General features: G+C 39.0%; 1 protein-coding gene across 1 annotated transcript; it reads left to right on the top strand.

Moving 5' to 3' along the window:
- The first annotated feature begins 8,959 nt into the window (after nt 1-8,959).
- On the top strand, nt 8,960-12,890 carry LOC146645712 (putative N-acetyltransferase camello). Its single transcript, XM_085394686.1, has one exon. The coding sequence runs from the start codon at nt 9,200-9,202 to the stop codon at nt 9,902-9,904; it is 705 nt and encodes a 234-aa protein (XP_085250812.1). The 5' UTR covers nt 8,960-9,199; the 3' UTR covers nt 9,905-12,890.
- The last annotated feature ends 11,282 nt before the right edge of the window (nt 12,891-24,172 follow it).

Genomic DNA, 24,172 nt, shown 5'->3' with positions numbered 1-24,172 from the left:
ACTGTTTTGGTTCCTAAAGTGTTTAACTCTATTATCATGTTTTTTTAATGCGCGCACTTAAGATTTTCTAGATATATTTAGATAACATGTACTCACATTTTGCAGCCAAATTCTTGGTGAATTGAGCAACTCAGGGGATAGCATGAAAAACGTGCGTTTATTGAGCAAATTGTCATCTTATTATTATTCTTGGCAACACGTCAGAAAAGAAACACGAGTCCCATCCAAAAATATCCCAAAATTTAAAAAGACGTGTGCAGCAATAACCTTTCCTAAAGCACCACCCTGAGGCCAAAAAACAAATACAAATAAAACTTTGATGTCACCCAGAGGATAAATCTTTTTGATTTAAGCAGCAGTACAATGTGGCCTTTTTTCTGTCACAACCCCCAAACTTTTTTCTTTTTTTTTTCCTTTTTTGCCTCATGGATGGCTCAGAATAACAACATGTACCTCTGTTGTTGAGCCCTCTGACTGTCTGTTGTATAACACGAATACCCCCTCATGGGGCTGTTATGGTTATTACTAACTTTTAGACTATTCCGGTATAAAATCTTCAGTGCTGCAAATAAAACCCTAAAAACATCCGTGAGCCTCGGATGGAAGCTTGGTCGTCTCCAGTACTGATCATCCTTCATCCGCGCTTTGTTTACAACTAACCCCGTCTTCCCTCTGCGATACAATATGTTTATAGACAGCTTTCCTTTATTCTTCAGTAGAATTTAAAATATAAGAAACTGTAGCAACAGGGAGTTATGTATGACTAAAATCCTATTATTTCCACTATGAAAATTACCTGGGATTCTCACTTTGAGGTGAGACAATCGCTTTTGTCTGCGTACAGTTGGTGAAGTGTCACAGCAGTTACTAAGAACGAAGCATGACTTGGATTGTGATGAAGTAAGATTATAAAGTAAGATTTGATGGAAGGCAGCCTTCCACCCCTCTTGGGGCTGTTGTGATTCCAGACTTTCATTATGCTTTCTTATCTCTCATAATCTAAAAGGGTTGTCCAAGACAACCAAAGCGTGCACCCTGGTTTCTTTGTACAATTATACTGCAATGTGTGATTAAAAAAACAAAATGAAAGGTTGCAGATTCGCATTCAGACATTGTGTTCTTTTTTGTGCAGTTACCATTGGGCGTCTCCCGTTATTCACACATCAATTGAAACAAATATTGGCATGACTTTGATTTTCTTTGAAGATTAAAGTTGTTATCTTGAGCTAATCAAGTAGGTCAGCAGTGACAGAAAGCATGAGTCTATGGCATTAAAGTGTAGTAGGTTAGCATTTTCAGAACTACCCTTACTCAGGTTTTTTCAGTTAGAGGAGATCAATGCCTGCCTACCATGCCTACCAGTTAATTTTACAAGGCTGGTTGAGCCAAAATACTCAAATGGATGTTGTTCAGTTGGTCTAGCCCCTCAGTTTGGTCTCAGTTGCCTCCAAAGCCTGAAATATGGGACTGCAGTTAAACACTCTCTTTCAACCCTTGTGAGGATTTAGTGTTATTCATGGTGTAGTCATTTGTATTTCTAGTTCTCTTAGTTATTTTCTGGTTATATTTGTAGTCTCTGGTCTTTAGGTTTTGTTTCTGTGCCTCTCCTGTGTTACATCTAGTCACCCTTGTCTCTATGTTTGTGCATCTCCTGTGTCCTGACTGTGTTGTCTTTCTGTTTCCCTAGTCAGTTATATTCTCATGTCTGTTCTTCCCCAGTCCCAATCTGTCTGTCAGTGTGTTTCTTGTGTTTCCTGTTTTATTTTGATAGTCCCTTGTCCTGTGTTTATTGTATTCTGTTTTGCTTCCTCTCTGTCTAATCCAGGGGTGGCCAACCAGTCAGAGACCAAGAGCCACTTTTTTTTTTACTGTGTTACCGCAAAGAGCCACATCATACGCATGGGCACACATGAACATCACCCATCCTTTTCTCCCTCTCTCTCTCTCTCTCTCACACTCACACACACACACACACACACACACACACACACACACACACACACACACACACACCTCTGCTCAGCCAGATTTATTGTAAATGTCACACACCAACATGATAATGACAGAAATGGACTCCTACAGTACTAAAACCACAGGCCAGTCATTTTCAACAATGAACATTGTGTGCACTGTCTCACACACACACACGTTTGAAACAGACCGTGCAAATATTGCCAACTGAGGCTTGTCTTGTATATCACAACTCTCATCCAATGCGACACTAAAATACTCACATGCTTGAAGGTCAGAGTGCAACTGTGATTCAATAGCCGTGTTAATGTCCGATATTCTGTGTTCAACAGTGTGGCGGGACAGTTGGACGTCTGATACCATGCGTTTTAATTTGTCGTTTTCAGGAGACAAGATTCCAACAACATCACTGAGGCATTTTTTAACGAACTCCCCTTCATTGTATGGCTTTTTAGCCCGTGCAATGTTCCAAGCCAGCTGATAGGATGCGAGCGTTATGGTCTCTGACCGCTTCGTAAATTTTTGGAAAAACTGTATCTGCTTTTCTGCCTGACTTTTCAAAGTGGCCAACTCGTGCTTGCGAAGTTCAGTCCCTTTTGGAAATTCCTGGTCGATGTTAGCATGGAGTGAGCTGAAGTGGCGCTGAAGATTTGAAGCTTTGAAATGCGCTAATGACGTCTGACATATAAGGCAGAATGGCTTACCATTGCGTTCAACAAAAAAATATAAACTCTCCCACTCTGTTAAAAACGTCCTGTGTTCATCTTCATATTTTCTTTTTGCTGTGCATTTTTTTCCTGCCATTTTAAGGGCGAACTTGCTCCTACTGGGAAACTTTGCGGTATTTTCATCTCACACACATGCGCATTTGATGAAAAATACCGTATTGAACTCAAGCGAAGCGAACGCGCACATTTTAAAACAACAACATAAAAAAAATCAAAACACAAACATAAACTTTGATATGAACGTAAGAGCCGCATGAAACCAGGCAAAGAGCCGCATGCGGCTCGAGAGCCGCGGGTTGGCCACCCCTGGTCTAATCGGTTAGATCTGTTCCAGCAATGTTTTGCTTCTTTTTCCTTTGTGTATTTAGTCCTCTGTCTTCCTCTGCATGTTGTTGTGTCGTCCTCCTTATAATTCCAAGTTCTATGTTCCAGTTTCCTAGTTTTAGTTCCTTGTTTATAGTTTTTGGCTTAGTTTCTTGTATTTAGTTTTCAGTCTATTCAGTTTAGCATTAAACCAGAGGCTTGTGCTAACCTAACCAAAATATTATTCCCTTATCCAAAAACTAATTATGTTATGGATCACTAATGCCTACTAAATGAAGCATTAGTGATCCATCAAGATCTAAAATTCATAGGTCTGTTTGAACTATAAGTGGTCTTGCTTTGCAAGATCAAAAACAAACACTGCTTAAGTGGTGCTTAGGGGCTATGGCAGTTTTAGGTGATAGAAATTCGGTAATGGTAACTGTAAACTTATCTGAAAATGCAATGCGTGGCTTGAGATGGATGGAAAATTGACAGACGTTTTCTGCAGCTTTGTTAAGTTGCTGTCTTTTTCCATCTCAGGGCTTTTTTTGCTAATAACATTAATAAAAACTTTACTAAATTATGCCTTTATAGCCACAAAGTAAATATAGGTCAGTTAGCCAGCTAGCTTATCTTAGCACAAAGCGCAGAAGAAAGCAGCTAGCAGTTGCCTGCATGTACTTCTGAAACTCATTACATAATGGTAAATACGCTAATTTAAATGTGGATGTTATTAGTTTCTTACAGTCACATGACATGTTGCCCGCTGTTCTCAACGCATGTTATTTTAATGCTGCCTTTGAGCAAAAAGCCTAAAGATAAAAAATACACTGTCTACCACCACTGTCTACCATTATAGCAAGGCTAAATGGAAATCTCTGGAGAGTGTTAGCTCAGTGTATATGTACTTTTGTGTCACAGGAGATGACAAAGTTAAATTCAGAACTGTTGGAGACGCAGTGGGTTGAAAATAACTTTTTCTTGGGTGTTTTCAAATGATGGCGACTGGATGAGAAAATCTCAGTAATATAATGGGTTAATGTCTTAATGTCATACTTCTATGACAAGCATATGAAACAGGCTCATTAATTTACAGTCTCCATTATAAATGGACCATGTAGTTAGTCTAGAGTGATTAGTTTCCAGGGCAACTTCAATAGTTTTTTTTTTTTAACTTGCGACTTTTTGTTTCAAGACAATGTGCAATCAATTCTGAAGCACTCTTAACTAATTCTATCAAGTGAGATTAATATTACCTGTGATGATGAGGTGTTATGTACTGAAAGCAATTCGTGACACTTCATGAACAAGTGTGACTTGATGAATGCTACAGCATATTCTTATTAATTCAAATAATGGTTTTAACTTTTGTGTTTAGAAATAAAATGCTCAGCAATAGTTTATTCAACTTTAAGGTGAACGGTGGTGACTCCAAGAGCATAATTGGCTTTTTCAGATATGTAATGTATAATGCTGTTCACCTTAGGTACTTTTGTCAACACACAGTGATTTTTACAGTTAGGTTGTCCTTCTTCACACATCATTTGCTGACCCTGATCTACACTATTACGGAATGCTACTCTTTCCCAAGAAAAGAGCATTTACTTTTCAGGTTTTCAGTATGAATCAGCACGTAGGAGTAGAAGCTTGTCTTCAAGGTCATCACACAGGTGAATTTACTACACTGACTGAATCTGTAGCTTTTACCCCCAACTGGTGACCAAGAGCTGTTGTCAGCTGCTTTTCTGAAGAGTTTATACACCACAACTGTGTGTTGTCTTTTTAAGATATTTGTCCACACATCATTCTGTTTGAATCCATATGTAGCCTTTGATGGCAAACAAGTATTTCATCTTATTCATGTTTTTTGATTGCGATTATGTTCCCCAGAAAATCACCAAGAGTCAGGATAAACCAAGTGACACTTTGAGGACAGCATTTTACTCACATTTGTTGAGTAAAGACATATAAAAATAAAAAGTTTGTGCTTGCGTGGGTTCTGTCTGTGTAACTACTCCTTCCTCCCATGTGTTAGGTTATCTGGTAAGTCTAAATTAGCCTTGGCTGTGAATGTGGAATATTTTTGATTTTTTTTTAGCCTTGCAAAGGATTGGCAGTCTCTCCAGGGTGGACCCCACCTATTGCCCTAAAATAGCTGATACTGTGTAGGATTCAGCCTCCCCACAACTTTGAACTGAACAAATGAACGAAGATGGATGGAAGGAAAAATGACCTTTTTAGGACTGCGCCGTAAACATCTTTCAATTTCATTACAAATGTGTCTTTCAAAGATGATGTGATTTCAGAGTATGTTGCTTTAGTGCAAAAAAAGTATCTTTAAGCATTAATGCCAGACAAAACTGAACTTCATAGTCAGTGAATGTGAACCTTTTGAATTGTTTCCATTCCATTTATAACATCAACGCAAACCAGCAAGCTGGTAAGTATGTTCCCATCTATTGTTGAGTAGCAGAAGTTATTTTGCAGATTTGAATTACTTTGTTACAGTTTTTCTCAAATGTTAAAACACAAAAGCCAATCCTGTAACCCAAATGACCAGTAGTCTAAACACATTTACTAAATGTAGCCACCATATTCCAGTACCATAAACACATGTCACATGAAGACACAATTCACAAAACACAACCCTCTGTACTCATAAATCTAAACACATTTTTCCTTGCTAAAACACATGTTGCAAAACAACTCTGCTCATATCCTCAAATGAAAGCCCATGTGATGCAAAATGCTTGCCACAGTCACCAATCTTTGAACACAGGGAACACACCTGGCGTCATTCACTACACACAATGGCTCAAAATTGAAGACACTTGTTGCTAATGCTGTACCCACATGTAAAAGCAAGTTCAGAGTGCACAGTATGCTGAAGGTTCCAAACAAACACAATGGATGAAGGCAGAGTCAGGGGAAGAGGAATTTGATGCAGAGGAGGGAGATAAGATAAGATAAGATAAGATAACCTTTATTAGTCCCACACGTGGGAAATTTGTTTTGAGAAGAGCTGGCCCTGGAAGAAGAGGAGCAGGCCAATGAGGAAGAGGAGTTCAAATGAGAGGAGGAAGAGGAGCGACCAACGAGGAAGAGGAGAAGGCCAACATGGGAGAGGAGAAGGTCCAGGAGGGAGAGCAAGACAACCTCGCACCATCATTACGGACGAGATGCGAGCAACAGCTCAGCGACATGATGCCGCACAGTGATTGTGGTGTGTGTGTGGTGTGAATAACGTAAATAAAAAAACTTCACACCCTGATCATGTTTTCAGGAGTACTGTTGTGTGCAATAGATTCTGTTTTTGCATTGAGTTGTGTTACAGTAGTGTACGTACATGCAGGATTTTCTATAGATTTATACTACTCATATGAAACTCACAAATCTAAATGCCTAATCCTCTGCAGAGATCTACGACGATCCGTTACTGTATAGTTTCTAAAATATGCATTGGCAGTTATGGAACAAAGAACCTTCTCACAAATTGAGCATTGTGTTTTCAATTGTTTTGCTGTAGTGTGTAATGCTGTGTATAGTGTTTACAGTTTTGACAGCTTCGAGCTGCTCTCTTGGTGTGGGAGTTTGAGTTTTGCAGTGGGAAGGTGTGGTTGTGTTTATGTAGCTTTAGAGAAGGGTGTTGTGTTTGGACATTGGGGGACCTGGTGGTAACGTTTGTGAAATGTGTTTTAGCATTTGAGAAAAACTGTAAGATTCATTCAGCGCCAGGACTGGGCTTGTATAACTTTTCAATTGCACTTCAGTACATTTGTATGTCAGTATTCAGTCTGGATATTCATTCAGGTTAACCGTCCTTGTTGGATGGATCATCATTATGGATGTACAGAAGGGTATTTATTTTCTCACCATCACACAAAGAATAAGGACTAACCCTACATGCGATGAATACCGAACAACTTAAAGCAGCTTGTTACTACTTATGAAGCGCCTTGAGGCGACTTTTGTTGTGATTTGGCGCTATATAAATAAAATTGAATTGAATTGAATTACTTTTCTTTGAACATGGTAGGTGATAACTTAAAAACTGTAACTGTAAAAGGTTTATTAGGTAAGCCTAATATTTAACCTATCGTTGCATTACATTGGTCTCAGGACTCTCAATTCAATGTGTCTACATATGCCACATAACCAAAGATCATGACTTTAAAGGTTTTAATTAGTGCGTAAATTTGGCGTGGTTTATGCAACTAATTGTGTATGCAGATGGGAATTAAGGACTTTGTGATACAGGCCTCTGAATGTTTTTTTTGTTTTTTTTTGCCTGTCCCGTTTGGCTCTTTTGCCATCAGAATTGTTGTCTAAAGGCAAAGAAAGATGCCCAACGGATTTACTTTACCAAATTGACCATCCCAGCCTTGCCGTAATGGTCCATTTGATTCACCTTTTATTGTTTATTTTATTTTCACTTACTGAATACGGGACAGACTTGACTGGGGGAAAGAAGGGGAGAAAGAAAGAGGGAAAGAGAAACAGCTGAGAAGAGGGACGGGGGAGAAGGGCAAAAGCCAAAAACCAACAGAACGGGCAGAGAAAAAAAAAAAGCATATATCAATCACCTGGGTCACCTGCTGAGAAAGAAAAAAGAAAACAAGCAGAAGAGAACAAGAGTAATAGAATAAACAACATCACAATGATATATGGGAATATGACAGTAAATACTAAATATTAAACATTATTGTGCAGCACATAAGATCAACAGAACACAGTGTGCTCACATGCTTACCGAACGTGATTACAGGAGTGGAGGAGGTTTCACTTCTGCATTCAGAATTCACTCTGCAGATGTGAAATGGTTTCAGAAAGTTCCACAGTTGCTTGACCTTCCAGGGCTCACAGATTCATGAGGCAGTGCTATTGATTTAAACAGGTGTAAAGGCCTTTCTCCTGCTGAGGAAATTTAATCATGTCAGAGGGCCACCAGGTTATTGCACAAGACACTGTCACCAGCGCTATAGGACACTTTTATGTCAGGGGCCTAGACAATATTAATTTTACTTTCACCTTATATTGTGCAGAAGAAGTGGTCTGGAGATCCAAAGCAGATTCCCGAGAGAAAACCACCAAAACTGAAGCACCCAAAAAAGAGATTAATAAGAACATTTTATTCTTGGAAGTATCTTTGAAGTTTTCGAATGGTTCCTGAATTCACATTCTGATCATTTTTCTGATTTAATATGTTCAGGATCTGTGCTCATCCTCCCTGACAAATCCAGTGATGAAGTTCTTTACTCTGTTGACTAAGCCCAATTAAGTTAAAAAAAAATTAAATAACCAAAACAATCCTGTGTTTAATTTCAATTAACTTAAAGCACGCTTCCACAGAATCTAAATCAAAGTGTAAAATTTCTTATATAAACCTCAATGTTTTATACAAACAGTAGCAGTTATACTTCAAAGTCATTTCAGGTCTACACTGTGTGTGTGTGTGTGTGTGTGTGTGTGGTGTGAACTCATAGGTGAGCATGCTCAGACTAATTTCAATTCCTTTTGTGAATGGCTGATTATCACAATCTGTAGATTAAGTCTGGGGCAGCTTTAAGTCTGTCAGAGTGAGAAAAAGACCAAAAGACGAGGGGAAGGCGTCAGCATGGCCCAGAAAAACAATTGTAAGTTAAACTTCTGATTATTTTCATCTTTTATGCTATTTTTGTTGTTGTTCTTGTCATGTTGGTTATGAACAAGAGAACTAATAAGACAGCACGGGTGCAGATGAATGGCAGTACTAACAACCCTTAATGACATAAACACGTTTCAATAAAACTAAAACGCTTTTGTTTGTTGCCTCAGGATCACCTTCGTTTGATTCCGATCATTAGCACATTTGAGACCTAATTGTATTGCATCCCCAGAATGACTCTCACTCTTGGAATCTTAATAGTAGTAATAATTTTAATTGTGATTTTCACCTCAGGTTGTCACATGAATAGAAATGAATTAAAAATGAAAAGGGTAAGAATCAGTGAGAGGCATAGTGATTTATTTTATATTTATTTAACAGGTTACGTGAGCATATTTAGCCCATTGTGAAATCCAGCAGGAATTTCTGATTGCAACAACAGGCAGATTAGTCTCACCGAGCTCTCATTCTCTCCCTCCCTTCTCTTTTCCTCTAACATGCAGTTCAGTTCTCCATCAGGGAATATAGACCTTCAGATCAACATGTGGTCATGTCACTATTTAAGGATGGGATTTTGGGCAATGTTTACCCAGCCTTTTTCAAGGCCATGAGCCATCCAGACCATATTGGTGTTGCTCTGAGCATTTCGATGGCTGGTTATGTGCTTGGAGGCAGCTCCTACTTCCAAGCTCTACTGTTTGGCAGTGCATGGACTGGCCTTATTTATTATTGCTGCCATGATATCTATGAGGGCTACATGATGAGGAGGCAAAGCGCAGATATGGCCGACATTCAGGCCAGCTACCTGGAAAACCCAGATAACGGCTTCTGGGTAGCAGAGACAGACATCAATGGCCAATCCAAGGTGGTAGGGATGGTGGCAGTGACTGGAAAAAGCGGAGAGGAAGAAGGCGAAAGGTTTGAAGACTGGAATGGCGGAGTGACGGGAGGAGGCTCTGAGCTGGCTCAAGATGCCGGGGATGGAAGTTATGGTGAGATGTGTCACATGGTCGTGGCATTTTCGTGGCGCCGCAAAAACTTGGGCTCGCAGTTAACACGGAAGGCTTTGGATTTCTGCAAAGAGAGAGGCTTCGGCCGTCTAATCCTGGATGTGAGCTCTCCACAGACAGCAGCCATTTCCCTGTTCGAGAAAGCCGGCTTTGTGCAAACCTCATCCCATCGCAACACGCACGCCAACCGCTGGTTCTCCAACCTCGCCAGAATAAATGTGATGCGAATGGAGAAGTTAATTTAAAGATAAAATTTAATCTAGCGAGCAGCTATTAGAACCTAAAATGTACAGCATATCATGAATATGTCACTTAATTTAATCTTGTACCATCATTGGAAAAACCTCTCTGTGTGATATTGGTCACTGGTTTCTCAAATTTGCTATCATGGTAGTTTGAAAAATATATTAAATTTCATGTTTTTTTCCACAAAGCAGGATTAACGATCTCAGTTTCCTCGTATTTCTTCTCGCTTTGATCTATTATGTATACACCTGCACCCCTGACAGTCTGTTTCCCACAAACATAGAGAACAATGAGACAATTAGTCAGCTTCTCAAACTTAGTTAAATGAACGTATTTGCATATGCAAGTCTAGTACACCCCAGTAAGTTTCTAATAAAAGAATTTATTGTATTTTAAACGTAGTCACGTTCAATTATCTATTGTTCTCCTGTCCACTAAGGAATATAAAAATGTATGTGAGAAAGGAGAAGTGTAGTCATTTGGAAGCAGGAGAACTTTCTTTTAAGCCTCTTTCCAGGGAGAGGCTGAATCCCTCTGCCTCAGAGGAATTAATGCCAGCTGACTTCTAAGACCTCACAACTCTTTGCTTAAAATACCAATGAAAAATGCAATAGTATCAGGACATTGGGAGGTTTAAAATTCTTTGGAGCTAAAAGAGCTGTGAGTGTGTGGCATAAAAAATAGGATAAAGACTTTGGTATACTGCAGTGCATTCAGGTCATTGTACACACGGCAAATACTGAGATTATCAACACCAAACAATAGAGAAAAAGTTTAACTGTTTCTTTATAGGTGGTCCTATGGTATGTGCGTGTATGGGAGGAGGGATTGGGTGAATCCAGGTGGAAAACCCATGGAAATTTTTCTTTTATAAAATAAAAAATGTGATTGTTGACTCTGAAACAATGCAAAAAACAGCATTTCTGTTCATTATAGAACCTGATGCAGGAAAAACCTAGTGACATGCATGGTGCAGCATCAGCTAAACAATGTAGATTTACACCTTTCTTAACCTACATTGCACCAGACATCTGCTAAAGGTGATTACAATTTCCAGAATATTATCATCACCGCACAGTAGCTGCTTTTCTTTAAAGGGTATGCGTCCGCAGACGACGAGCCTATAAGGAAAAAACATCAAGCAACCAATGTGTGCAATGACAGGTGCGACCTAAATGAGCTTCAAGAGAGGGTGCTGGATGGATAAAGCAGCTTGGCACTGAGAAACACACACACACACCCATCAGAGGCCTTCAGGCATCAATCATTCCTGCTTAGGCTGTCAGAAAAAAATTCGGCCTGTGGCCAGCAGGCAGGTGCTGAACTAGCCAAAGGAAGATGAGCCTTAATTCTGGCCAACCTGTTGTCATCCTCTCACAATTACCAGTACAATTGGCCTCAAGGTAATGACAGCTTGATTGTAATTCCTGTCATACACATGCTGCACAGATGAGTCAGTTGCCATTTTGGGGACAATGATATGAGATGAAGCTGCTGTGCAACTACTCTCCGTAACGTCAAAATCCATGCTGCCACAATGTCTATGAAAACCATTCAGCCCCTCAGAAGTTGTCGTGTTTTATTGCCTCATAGCAATGATGTCACACGCTTGATGTGCACTGATCACTAGAAAATAACCTTTTAACAGCAAAACATAAATGTAAAATACAAATTGGGAGTAGTGTGTGAGGCAGATGTATAAATTCAAGAAAGACAGACGGAATTTATTCTCTGGACAAAGCTATCCATGTTTATATCACATTATGCAAATGAATAGGCTGATTTTTAACCTTTATTTACAACATAGAACAGCAGTCCCCAACCCCCGCGCCACGGACCGGTACCGGTCTGTGAGTCGTTTGGTACCAGGCCGCGAGAGTTGAGGCTCGGTTTCCTTGGGTTCGTTAACTGAGTTTTCCTGGGTCTTTTCCCGTGTGTTATGAATAACTCTTCTTTTTTTTGGAACTGGTACTGGTTTTATTTTGTTGTATTTATCCGTGACACCTTAAAGGCCGGTGTGAAAATATTGTCTAGCAGATCATTACATGAAGGAACCTTTTAAAAAAACAAGCGCGCTCATGCTCACAGGTGTACACACGGGTGATCACACCCACAAACTACACCCTTTTTGGCTCCTACCTCAAAGCACACTGTGTGCTGTTGATCTTATGTGCTGCACAATAATGTTTAATATTTGGTATTTACTGTCATATTCCCATATATCATTGTGATGTTGTTTATTCTATTACTCTTGTTTTCTTCTGCTTGTTTTCTTTTTTCTTTCTCAACAGGTGATCCAGGTGATCAATATATGCATTTTTTTTCTCTGCTTATTCTGTTGGTTTTTGTTTTTTGCCCTTCTCCCCCGTCCCTCTTCTCAGCTGTTTCTCTTTCCCTCTTTCTTTCTCCCCTTCTTTCCCCCAGTCAAGTCTGTCCCGTATTCAGCAAGTGAAAATAAAATAAACAATAAAAGGTGAATCAAATGGACCATTACGGCAAGGCTGGGATGGTCAATTTGGTAAAGTAAATCCGTTGGGCATCTTTCTTTGCCTTTAGACAATAATTCTGATGGCAAAAGAGCCAAACGGGACAGGCAAAAAAAAGAAAAGGAAAAAAAAAAGAAAATATTGTCGGACATAAACCGGTCCGTGGCGCAAAAAAGGTTGGGGACCGCTGACATTGAATAAAATACACATATAGTACCAAGATGAGATAATAAAAAAGCTCAGGGGGATAGAGAAGGCTCTGTTTGCACTTCATTTGAAGAAAAAGATGGTGACGTGTTTTGTGTGTAACCAATAATCACACGTACATTTAGATTTGGCAACTCCACAACGTTGACCCTTGCTAAGCCATTCCTAAGTAGCTTTGTGTTGCAAAAGCTGAAGTTTCCATATCCACTTTAATAAATTAAACCATTCCACAGCACAGACGTGATTTTCATTTGATTAATTGTAAGTACTAATAGCTTTTAATAAATATGGATTTTATTTAACCTTATCACTCAGTAAAGAAAGGGCTTCTGTTGATCAAACAGACATTAACAGACATTAATTCTGGTTAGATTTAGTGTTGTAAAACAATAATATTTGGAAAGTATCAAATGAAGTGAAATATGGTGTGAAATGTAATTTTCCATGCATGCACAGAAATTAAATGCAACAGAGAAAAACTGATTTATTTGTATTCTTAATTAGAGTACTGACTTTACAGAGGAACTCCGAGGGTAGGAAAGCATTACTTTGAAATTTCTTGTATTTATTTATTTTTTCCTGGTTTGAGGTATCAATAGAGAAACTTTAAAACGTCCTTCCATCTATCTCTCATTACTGGACCAAAGGTTTCCAATTTGAGATAACATAAGATCAATAAAATGGGCAGACTCTCATCATAGGATGAGCTCAGAAATCCGATTAGGAAAACATCTTTTTGTCCCCTATAGGGTGGGATGGTGAGTGCACACCTGTGTGGTGTGTGTGTGTGTGTGGGCAGGGATTATCTTGAGAAATCCCGCATGCATGCATATTAACAATAACGTATTTCTTTCAGTATCTTACTGATCGGACTCATATCGAGATCTACGCCATCTAGCTTATCATAAGAAAGGAGCTAATGTATCTTCAGGCAAACTCTGACAACAACAAAGGAAGTAATCAACATTGTAAACAGTGCCTGCTTGTGAAGAGGTCTGTCTCTTTTTCTAGATTAGCACCCTTATTGAAAAGGCAAAGATTATGGAGATTAATTACATGAGGGTAACAGCCGCCTATGTGCTGTTGTGTGAAAGCCAAAAGTAGATTTGTTTGGCTCATACATCATCATATACTATTCACCACAGCCTCGCATAATCGCTTTTCATCTTCTTCGTTTCACCACTGGAAGTTACTTTCTTGGCCGTTCTGCTGTAATTCACTGCAGAAGAAAGCACCTGGCCCATTCTGTTAGCTGTTAAATCACAAGTAACAACAGCATACTGTGCATTTACACAAACAGGTTTGCTGCATTTTGGGAACCTGACATTATGCAGAGTGTGCACTTCCTTTTTACTGAATAATTGGTCAATTATTTGCTGCATGGTTCAAGAATGATAAATATACTTTTTATCTATAACAGCAGAATATTAGACCACAGCGCGCAGTCTGAGACACTAACAACTAAAGCATAAAATCAGGACAAATGTGTTGACTGCATCTATTGAATTATACCTAAGGACTGGAACATGTATGAAAGCATAATTACTGTCTCATTAGCATTCAAGATTGGAAGTCAAATTATGAGGATAAATGTGGGATTAGATGTAGCTAATGAGTTGGTATTAAATATGTTTACACGAAAAGCGAACCTCTACATCATGGATAAATGTTCCACACAGTATTAGGCAGTGGCTCGTTTGCTGAGCTCCAGCTTCAATCCAAGAGGACTGTGGGGATTTGGTCAAGCAAGTAATTGGACAAAACAACAACGGAAAAATTGATCACAGCTGTTATAATTAGGAGAAATATGGGACAATCAATTTTTTTCATATTTCAGACGCAATGCCAAGTTACCCAGAATAGCTGCATTCCAATATGGTGAAGGGTAATAGTTATAGTCGGATCCTCTTGTGCTTTAAATAATTCTGCAATATTTTAGGATAATGAACCTTGAGACACAGATCTCAATCACACTGAGAGTTTAGCATATTATTAAAAATGTACAAATGCGACTTGAAATGAAATACTTTTGTAGACTTTTACATGAAAGTTATTGGAGTAGGAGGCTGAATGTTAAATTTGTTTTAATAAAAAACTAAACTAACAACAACAGAAAAAAAGGCCAAACAAAACAAAAAACCTCCCCAGTGATATAATTCATATACATGCTCATATTCGTTCTTTGGTTCTGTCCCACCAGTATCTCAAAAAGCAACTGCCTGTATTTGTGGCACAAATATGGCTGCGTTACGTACAATATTTAATAAAAAAGTAGCTACACAACATACAGCTCTGACCAGATTTTTGCAGTCTTTCACGCTGCTTATTTGAAAAACATAGATATGTAACAGCAGGCTACATAACACCTTTTCCAGGTTTTTTATACAGAACATTTATTTTGGTCTCACGTTCTGTGTTAATGTTATCTTGTGATCATGAGCTATACGCTTGTGTGACTTGAGCAGAGTCACCGGCTATAGCTGTTGCCCTATTCAAGCCTTTAGCTCAGTCCACATCCCAAATAATCAAAACAAATGTGAAAGGTGCAAAGAACCTGGTCTGCTTACGTCACTTCAAAGACTCCATTTCATTTGCGAGAGCAGTTTGCTCTGTTCTTCAAAGCCACATGACAATTTGATAAGAATAGATGTCTTCAGCTGTACGAGGTGCCTGCATACTCTTGACTAACTAGGGAAACCATGACTGACAACTCTCTGGCTGAAGGAATAACATGGGAGGGCAAAAGTTTCACTTTAAGTGAATGAGAACTTGTATTGGAGGGTTCAGAGGAACCAGATAATTTGACCTAAAGGAATCACAAAAGCGGCACAAACAAGAGAGAAGTGGTGGCGTCAGACAAATTAAACAGATAAACAGTTCACCTTAAGGAAATGCATTCATTTTAATATGCTTCTACTACAGCACACCAGTAATAGTAGTTAAAAAAAGGAAGCAGAAATTAGAACAACTCTAAGGTAACAAAGCTTAACCTTCACAGAAGAAGCCCTCTTAAAAAATAAAAATAATCCAAGGATAGTTTAAACTAAGAAAAATACAAGTGTGAGAATTGGTGTAGAAGAATCAAATTCCAAAAGCAAAATGTTACTTGCATTGAACCTTTATATGTCCATGGTGTTGATGATCTTATGATCATTTGTATCTGAATAATCCAAGATGCACTCTACACGCTCATCTGATGCTAACTTGTCAATCATAATGTTCCTCAGAACCTGACATATATTCTTTTTTTTTAAAAACCCTGGCACAAAGCAGAGCTTTTACTTTATTAAATAAGACTCTGAAATAGTGGTTGAGATCATAAACTCGCCAAGGTTATGGATAAAGGAATCCCAAAGGCTATTTTCCTATGTGTAGTTTTAGGCACTTCTGCTTTGGCTTCAGTTTTCTTCCTTTGAAGCTATTACATTTATGTACACTTTACGCTAAAGAGGTGCATTTAAGGGTTTCTTCCCAGTTACAGCAAATATAAAGAGGACAGGTTGAAAAAACAAACAAAAGAAAAACAAGTCAGAACCAGATGGGTCTAATGTAACATCACATTTTGGTTGGGTATCAACCAAAATCATCATAACAGCAAATTTTCGAAGATGTAAAAGGAAGGACGGCGCTCCTTCTGAGCGACTGGAAGACTGCAACAGCGGTGACTCCATTTCAGGTAACGTAAGCTCATTGGACATCCTGCAGTTCGTGTCATATCACGGGCCTTTGTGTAATTTTTTTTTTTTTACTCATTTATAATTATTTGGCAGCAGCGGCAGGAAATGTAACACTTGGCTTCTAATATAGGTGCTAATAAACCCTATTTGTGAATTTTTCCCTCCTGGCTGAAGTGGCACCTCTCAAAAAGTAATGAGTCAGGGTAAGCTAAAGGATCATAATAACGATTGTGCTATATTCTTTCCACTTGAAATCTTATTACTAATGCACAGATTGCAACTGGTTCCTCTTGTATGAATGGAGTGGCCATGACTCACTGACACCATTTAGGTCTGTCTTACATCCTTTTTTTTTTTTTTTTTTTTTTTTTTTTTTGGAAGGTCTGTCTTACATCTTGTTTTAACTAAATAAACCTGCTCCAGGTTAGGTTTGCTGTGACAATCAAAGAAGGTTGGCAATATAGTCCAACAACATTAAGATAAGATAACCTTTATTAGTCCCACACGTGGGAAATTTGTTAATATGCATATGGAGAAAGTGTCTTATTAATGATAAAAATATCTCCTGACCAAGTTGGGAGAAACCAATAAGAATATTGGGCGTGCCAGCCGTTGGTCTAGAAACACTAAGACATTTTTGCAGTAGGAAACCTGCATTACCTGCAACCCACATGGGTTGCAGGCAGTGTTGGGAAGGTTACTTTTAAAATGTATTCCACTACAGATTACAGAATACATGCCCCAAAGATGTATTTTTTAAAGTATTAAACTACGTTACTCAATGAGAGTAACGTATTCTGAATACTTTGGATTACGTTTAGAGCCGATCGGAGCGGGCACGCTCTGTTTTGCGTAACTATTTTTAAATCCCGGTAGCACTGCAACCATGTAAGCTAGCGCAAAAATTTTTTTTGCATATGAAACCGGAGGAGTTGTACTTACATCTTATGCCATCAGTTTGTCCTAGGTCACGGTTTCCTTCCACATAAAGCTTTGCAAAAACTGCATAAAAAGCGCTTGCAGGAACAAAAACATAATATTCCAGAAACACGCTTTGCCGATCCGATCAGCTGTTCATAACACTTCCTACGTTGGAATAGACGTCAGCGCGAACTTTTGCATTTCCGCCATTACCTGCCCGAAACCGGAAGTGACGTCATTTTTGTGGAAATGTAGTCTTTTTTACCATCAGGGCCTCAGGGCCTATACTGGTCTTTTTAAAAGTTATCTTTGACTTTATGACTTTCTGTGTCGTTTCTGGGATGCTTAGGACTCATATTGCACTGCTGGAAATAGTTTATTTTGATGCATATGCTGCTTTTTTGAAAATTTGCAGTATAATATTTATTTTCGTTTTTCCTGCAGTGTATAGAAATTGGTGTATTTCAAAAATAAAACTATGAAGACACTCAAAATAAATTTCCTGTGGTGGGAAACTATTTTGTGCAACTTTTTTGCATTTACAGTTTTGAGGGATAAGCCACTTAAATTCCTCTAACTAGAAATATATGTTAAAAAAGCAAAAACGATTTTCAATTTTTTTGTAGTTTATTGCACTTTTTTGCAATTTATGTAATTACTATGCACTTAATGAATACATATTATTAAAATCTGGGCTATAATGGTTGTATTGATGTATAGCAAATTGAAATGCTCCCAAAAATGGCTCCACAGCATGTAAAAATATAATATAAGCTCTGGCGGACTTGTTCTATGGTAGGTCTTAAAGGGTTAATATATTGTCATGCTTTTTACAACTACATGAATGTACTATTGCTGTGTGATTTATTACTATTACTGAAGGATGCTCGTCATACCAATACCAACTAGATTTTTGAATCTTAATATAAAATGAGTAACAGTAGGGTGGACAAGACTGCACTTTTTGCAGCGATCTCGTATAGAAAACTATTCAGCGTGTTTATAAAAGGGGTGGCTGTAGCTCAGGTGGCAGAGCAGGTCAGCCACTAATCAGAAGGTCGGTGGTTCGATCCCAGGCTGCCTCCTGGCTGCATGCCAAATATCCTTGGGCAAGACACTAACCCCGTGTTTGCCTACTGGTGGTGGTCAGAGGGCCCGGTGGCGCCAGTGTCCGGCAGCCTCGCTTCTGTCAGTGCGCCCCAGGGCAGCTGTGGCTACAATGTAGCTTGCCAATGTGTGTGTGAATGGGTGAATGACTGAATGTAGTGTAAAGCACTTTGGGGTCCTTAGAGACTGAGTAAAGCGCTATACAATACAACATACCATTTACCATTTCCACCGGCGTGGAATTACCAAAAATATTTCCACAAAGTAACTGTATTCTGTATACCACATTTTTAAGTGGTAACTGTAACGGAATACAGTTACTCATATTTTGTATTTTAAATACCTCCGATACATGTAATCTGTTACTCCCCAACACTGGTTGCAGGTGATGTGACTCACCAACAAAATCAATAACACTGACGCTGATCGTTTGCACAATTATATACTACTTGTTCACAGGAAAAAGAAAGCTTGCAGCGCTGATAATCTCAGCCTCAGCTATCTGATAGAATTATTCATCAAATAAAAAGTGCACTCTTCAGGCCCCAATTTGTTCGACAGTTCATTAAGTTCACATTAAATAATCATTAGCTGCAAAAATACATAAATATTTGTGATTTCTCCTGAATAATCTAGCAAAATTGGTGCTTTATGTGGTATTACCACATCAAAGAGGGATGATTTGTTTTGTTAACTTTTGGAAGCTTCAGCCTTGTGATATCCCTTAAGAGGAAACTTTTATTGGCATTTAACTCTGAGTGATTACGTAAGATCTTTTGTGAGTGCAAGCACAGATGAGAGCTCAGCACTAAATGTCAAAACACATCACTTACGGACTAAAGAAGAGGTGCCGCACTGATTAACTGATAATATTTGTGTTCCAAACTGCGAGCAGCCGAGGCCGGCCTGTTTGATTTAAGTTCATTCATTGGTTGAAGCAGTCGGGGACATTTTGATAGTGAGTTCGGGGTAATGTTACTAGGCATTTTCTGTAGTTGTGCTTTCTTAAAGAAGCCTGCTGAGAAATATCGCTTTCTGAGAGATGATGTACAGCTATTATTAAAGACTTGCATTTCTTCTGCTTCTAAAAAATGTCAATTTCTAATGAGACAAAATAATTGATGACATAAAGACATATTATTGGCATCAGTGTTTTTTCGCTGTGTTATTTTATACTAACCATCATAAATGAACGTTCAAGTGAAACATAAATCCACATCTCTGTCTTTGCTCCGTGATACTTTTTCTATATTTCTTAAATGACAGCATAGGTCCTGATCCAATATATTGGGAAAATCAATAATTTCTGATGATGTACACCATATCTCAGAGTTTCCAGGGTTATTGAAGGAAGTGAAGAAAATAATCCCTATCACAACTGGCCCACATAAACCATTAAAAATATGGCTTTGATCGATATCTGTATTAATTAAAGAAGCGATTTGACAAGGAAGTTGGACGACGGCACTTTATCATGCACGCTCAGTGAGTCACGGATTAAGTTGTGCTGCGGTGAGGATATCTGCCACGTGTCACAGTATTAAAGTGAGGAAGGGATAACGTCTCAGTCTTCGGTGATGAGATTTGCGCTTCCGAGTGAGAGAAATAGACCTGTTATGGACTTCGATTTCTCCTCGAGGAAACGACTGCAAGGATGCACAGCAGCCTCGCAGTTATAGAGCGCTTGTTGCCATCTGTTATGTAACTCCATACATGCCAGCTGTCATATCCAGACAGATTATGCAGTTGTTAGCCGTGCTGCTGTTTGTATTAGCAGCTGTAACACTAGATAGCTCGGTCTAACCTTTCTGCGCCTTCAACGCCGCGTCAGAAGCTTTCGTTCTCATTTTAGGCAATTTACATGTATGAACAATTCTTGGACTTGGCACACACTTCAAAAAGACTATTAAAGTGTCAAATTAAAGCTTTTATTGGCTGGGATGTTGGCATTTTATAAATTATTGGTTATAAGAGAGCGCAGTGGGATGTTTATACATCTTAAAAGCTGTCTTAAAAGCTTTGTGTTTTTCTCAGCCGGGTGTCACTGTCAGCACTGAGCAACAAGACAAAACACAGTGTGACTGGAGAATGTGCAAGGTGAGATGTGATCTCTAAAGTGAATCAAATGGTTCAGACACTGGGTATTGACTGCCTTTGGAAGCTTAATAGGGGATTTAATAGGCCCAGACAGAGAAACAACTTACATTTTTCATGATGCTATTTCTCAGGGGTATTAATGTTTGGACAAGCTGACAAACCTAGAAGATATTTATAAACAGTGTGCTGCGGTTGCTACAATTCAGGTGTCTCGGAGGATCATTTTGGGATGGATTCTTACTTCTCGAGCAGAGGGCCGAAATGGATTTCTTCTCAAAATGAAACAGAGACATACCAGCTTGGAGAAAATAGGATTTACAGTACAGTTCCTCCAACAACGGTGTGGATTATATATATAAAAAAAGCTCTGAGCATCATAAAAAAGAATCCACGCAGGCAGATCACAGGTTCAAAATAAGTCTCCTTACAAAAATAAGAATGAAGAAGATGATGGATGGATGGATGCAAGCAAAGATAGGACATGCTGGTCCAGCAGCTGGGAAAGTGGCAAACCTGGCCCCTCTATAAATTCGCTTTCATATGCTTCTTTTTTCTAGCACCAGCATAACGTTGCCTGAGCTATATATTCAGATTTCCAGCAGTATGCGTTTGAAAAAACTAAATGAAAATGAGACTTTATGGGAGTTTTAAATATCAGTATTTTGGATAAACGTGTATGTATAAACAGGACAATCTCATCTTTAGCATCAGATGCTGTGGGCAGAAGCAACGCCCAGAGACTAATTGCATCCATAGGTGAGTGCCTTGCACAAGGGCACAATAACAGGCGAATCACCTCAGGTTTTAATTAAGTTTTTAATGGTGGGAGAAGCCGGAACCCCAAGAGGAAACCCATGCAAGCAACAGTGCTAACCACTGTGATTTACTGTAGCATTTAACTGAAACCTCTTTCTGCAACCGTACCAACATCCAACAGGCTGTTATCAGTCCATCTAGAGTTAGGATTAGGATTGGGATTTGATTAATGCCAACTGCTTCTTATAGAAGTTACACCAGTTCAGAAGACTCAAACATTTGGTACGTAAGATCTTCAACCCTAAACTGGTGGATGTCAGCCCTGTACACTGACGACTGATTCGAGGCATCAAGAACAAATAACACCAAAATAATTATAATAGCAACACTTAAATTTAATCAGAGCATTATTCGTTATCAAATTGACCTCATCTAAATAATAAAAAAGGACAAATATTGAATTTGCATAGCTAGAATTCATTTGCATATTTTATAAAATGAAATTCTGCACTTGTCTTTAATACAATTTTCAGCTTTTATCCAAAGTATAATCCACTTTACTGTGTTTTGATTCTGGTGTCAGGCTTTAAGTAATTTCAAGTAAATATTATTATTGTTGTATTTGTATTATGAGACCAGCTGGGCTCATTTTGACCTAAATATTAAATAACTGAAATTAAAGAACAAATGGCCAGCTCTGAGACTTAATCTCTCCAACATGTCCTTCCCCTGAGCCTCCTTGCAGACATGCCCAAAACCTTATGTATGAGGCATCCAGGAAGCATCAAATTCAGATGCTTGAACCGTCTCATCTGGGTCCGTTCGATGAAGAGGAGTACTGGGTCTACTTTTAGTCCCTCCGGATTGGCTGTGCTCCGCAAGCTAACAGACTTCGCCTGCTTCTATTTGCTATCTTGTTCTTTCACCACCCAGAGCTTGTGGCTGTAGCTGAGGGTAGACTCATAGATCAACCTGTTAATTTACAGCTTCACCTCCTCTCTCCTTCATATCGCATAACACATCAGTACAGCATCCACATTGCAGCAGTAATCTGTCTGTCAGTCTCATGCTCTTTCACGTTACTTTTGAACAAGACCCCAAGATACTTGAACTCCTCTACTTAGGGGAGCCCCTCATTCCTGACCCAGAGTGGGCACCCCACCCTCTTCTGGCTGAGAACCATACACTCAGATTGGACATGCTAATTGTCATTCCTGATACATCACACTCAGCTGCAAACCACCCCAGTGTGAGCTGGAGGAAGCCAAGAGAGCCACAAAATCTACAAAAAGCAAAGATGAGATCCTGAGATCTGACACCCTCCTCCTGTTGGCTGCACCGAGAAAGTCTGTCCATTAAAGTTATGAGCAGAACCTTTGACAGATTACCGTCCTGGTGGAGACCAACACCCACCAGGAATGACTCTGATTCATTGCTTGCAATGTGAACTAATCTCTCACTACTGTTGTATAGAAACAATAAAAAAACAACTAAAACTAAACGCACACTTCAAGCACTGATAGCACACAGTTTATCTCATGTGTTGCTCAGAGCATGCCGGCAAGTGACAGGAGAAACAAACACTTGCTACCTTCTTGTCAGTGCTCCAGGAGCAAAGGTAACCCCTTTTTCAAGCAGATTTTCCAGCCAAGCGTTGCACGGTCACATCAGCAGGTGAAGTTTTTCTCGCTCCCAAGAGGGTCATTGCTGCTCGGGTTGAGGCTTACAGTGTAGCAGGATCAGTTTTCTTTTTCATGTGTGGCATGACCAGGGCACGGCTCAGCTGTCTCAAAGAGATCCGACAACATCACCAATGTTCGGAAAACTTCCAGCCTGGAAAGTTCCTTATCCAGGTGATAAACACAGCGATGTAGCAGCTCCTCTTTAAAATGACTGACAGAATAACCATACCCACTTGGTACCTGTGGCAAACATTAACTGAATAAATAGCTCAGTTTAATAAAGCGGGCGAGTCACCTGGGACTCTAAAGCATTTGTGTTTTTTAAAAAGCACTAATCAAAGCAGAAACAGAAACAATGACAATGTGACATCATTGGGAACATTCACTACTTGAATGAGCGGTCCTGTGTCCACACTGTCACTAAAATAAGGGTAACAAGGTTAAAGACCCCAGAATCTATATTTTGCATCGCTTCTTAGTTACTACTGTTATGCTACACGAACACAATGTTCTCTGGAAGGAATAAAACTGTTTGGTTGAAGGAGAGGCTTTGTTTATTTCGTTTTTTCCTTGTGCTCTCCTTTCTACTTCAAATAGGATGTGACTCATAAATAAGGTCACACTCACTTCAGCAGCAGTCAGCAATATTTCTAAATCAAAACTGGTTGTCAGTTGATGGATTGTTTGAGTGTAACGCCTGGTTGCTGTCAGTCATTTTGATCAAAAAGCACAGACCTGTGTGGTTTGTGCTGAGTCTTAGGATGATCATAGTAAGATTCTTTACCAAACGTTTGCTCTTAATGTCGGTTTTTCATTCATAAATATCTACAACCAAACAAAATGTTTGAAATAAAGTCATATGCGGTGTGCACCCACAGTCTAGCCCAATCATCTCCCAACAACTAACACATACATTTAGATAAATTGGGGAGAAAAACAAATCCTTAGTCATTAGCAGTGCATAAACATCATTTCTAGAAAATATGGTTGGATGTAGAGAAGATTTATTGAGTATTTCCATGTTGATGTCACCAGCCTTCTATTGCATTCGGGGTTGTTTATAGCTTAAAGCTGGTGGGCTAGACTTAAAATGTCTTCATGGCAGAAAAAAAGCAACGTGTCAAATGTGAAATCTGAAAGATGCTGTCAGAAAAAAAAAGACTGCTTTAAAAGCCTGTCAGGAGAATGTGTGTATCTGAAGTAAGCTTCACAAATGTGACTTATATGACTTTTTTCTAACAAGGGAAGATTTTAATAAAGGGGATTCTTCTTGTACCTGAGGGAAACTCAGCGGATGAGTGTAAAGGTGTTTTCAATCCTGTAAAGTTTGTTGA

This window comes from Rhamphochromis longiceps, linkage group LG20, assembly GCF_057381845.1.
Source record: "Rhamphochromis longiceps isolate RC_006_pf linkage group LG20, R_longiceps_female_GT1.1, whole genome shotgun sequence".
Taxonomy (NCBI): domain Eukaryota; kingdom Metazoa; phylum Chordata; class Actinopteri; order Cichliformes; family Cichlidae; genus Rhamphochromis; species Rhamphochromis longiceps.
The sequence above is the reverse complement of the archived record's forward strand: the minus strand, read 5'-3'. Positions and strand labels throughout refer to the sequence as shown.

Excerpts from the sequence above, each read along its gene's own strand:
- LOC146645712 (XM_085394686.1), top strand. The coding sequence starts at position 9,200 with ATGTCACTATTTAAGGATGGGATTTTGGGCAATGTTTACCCAGCCTTT.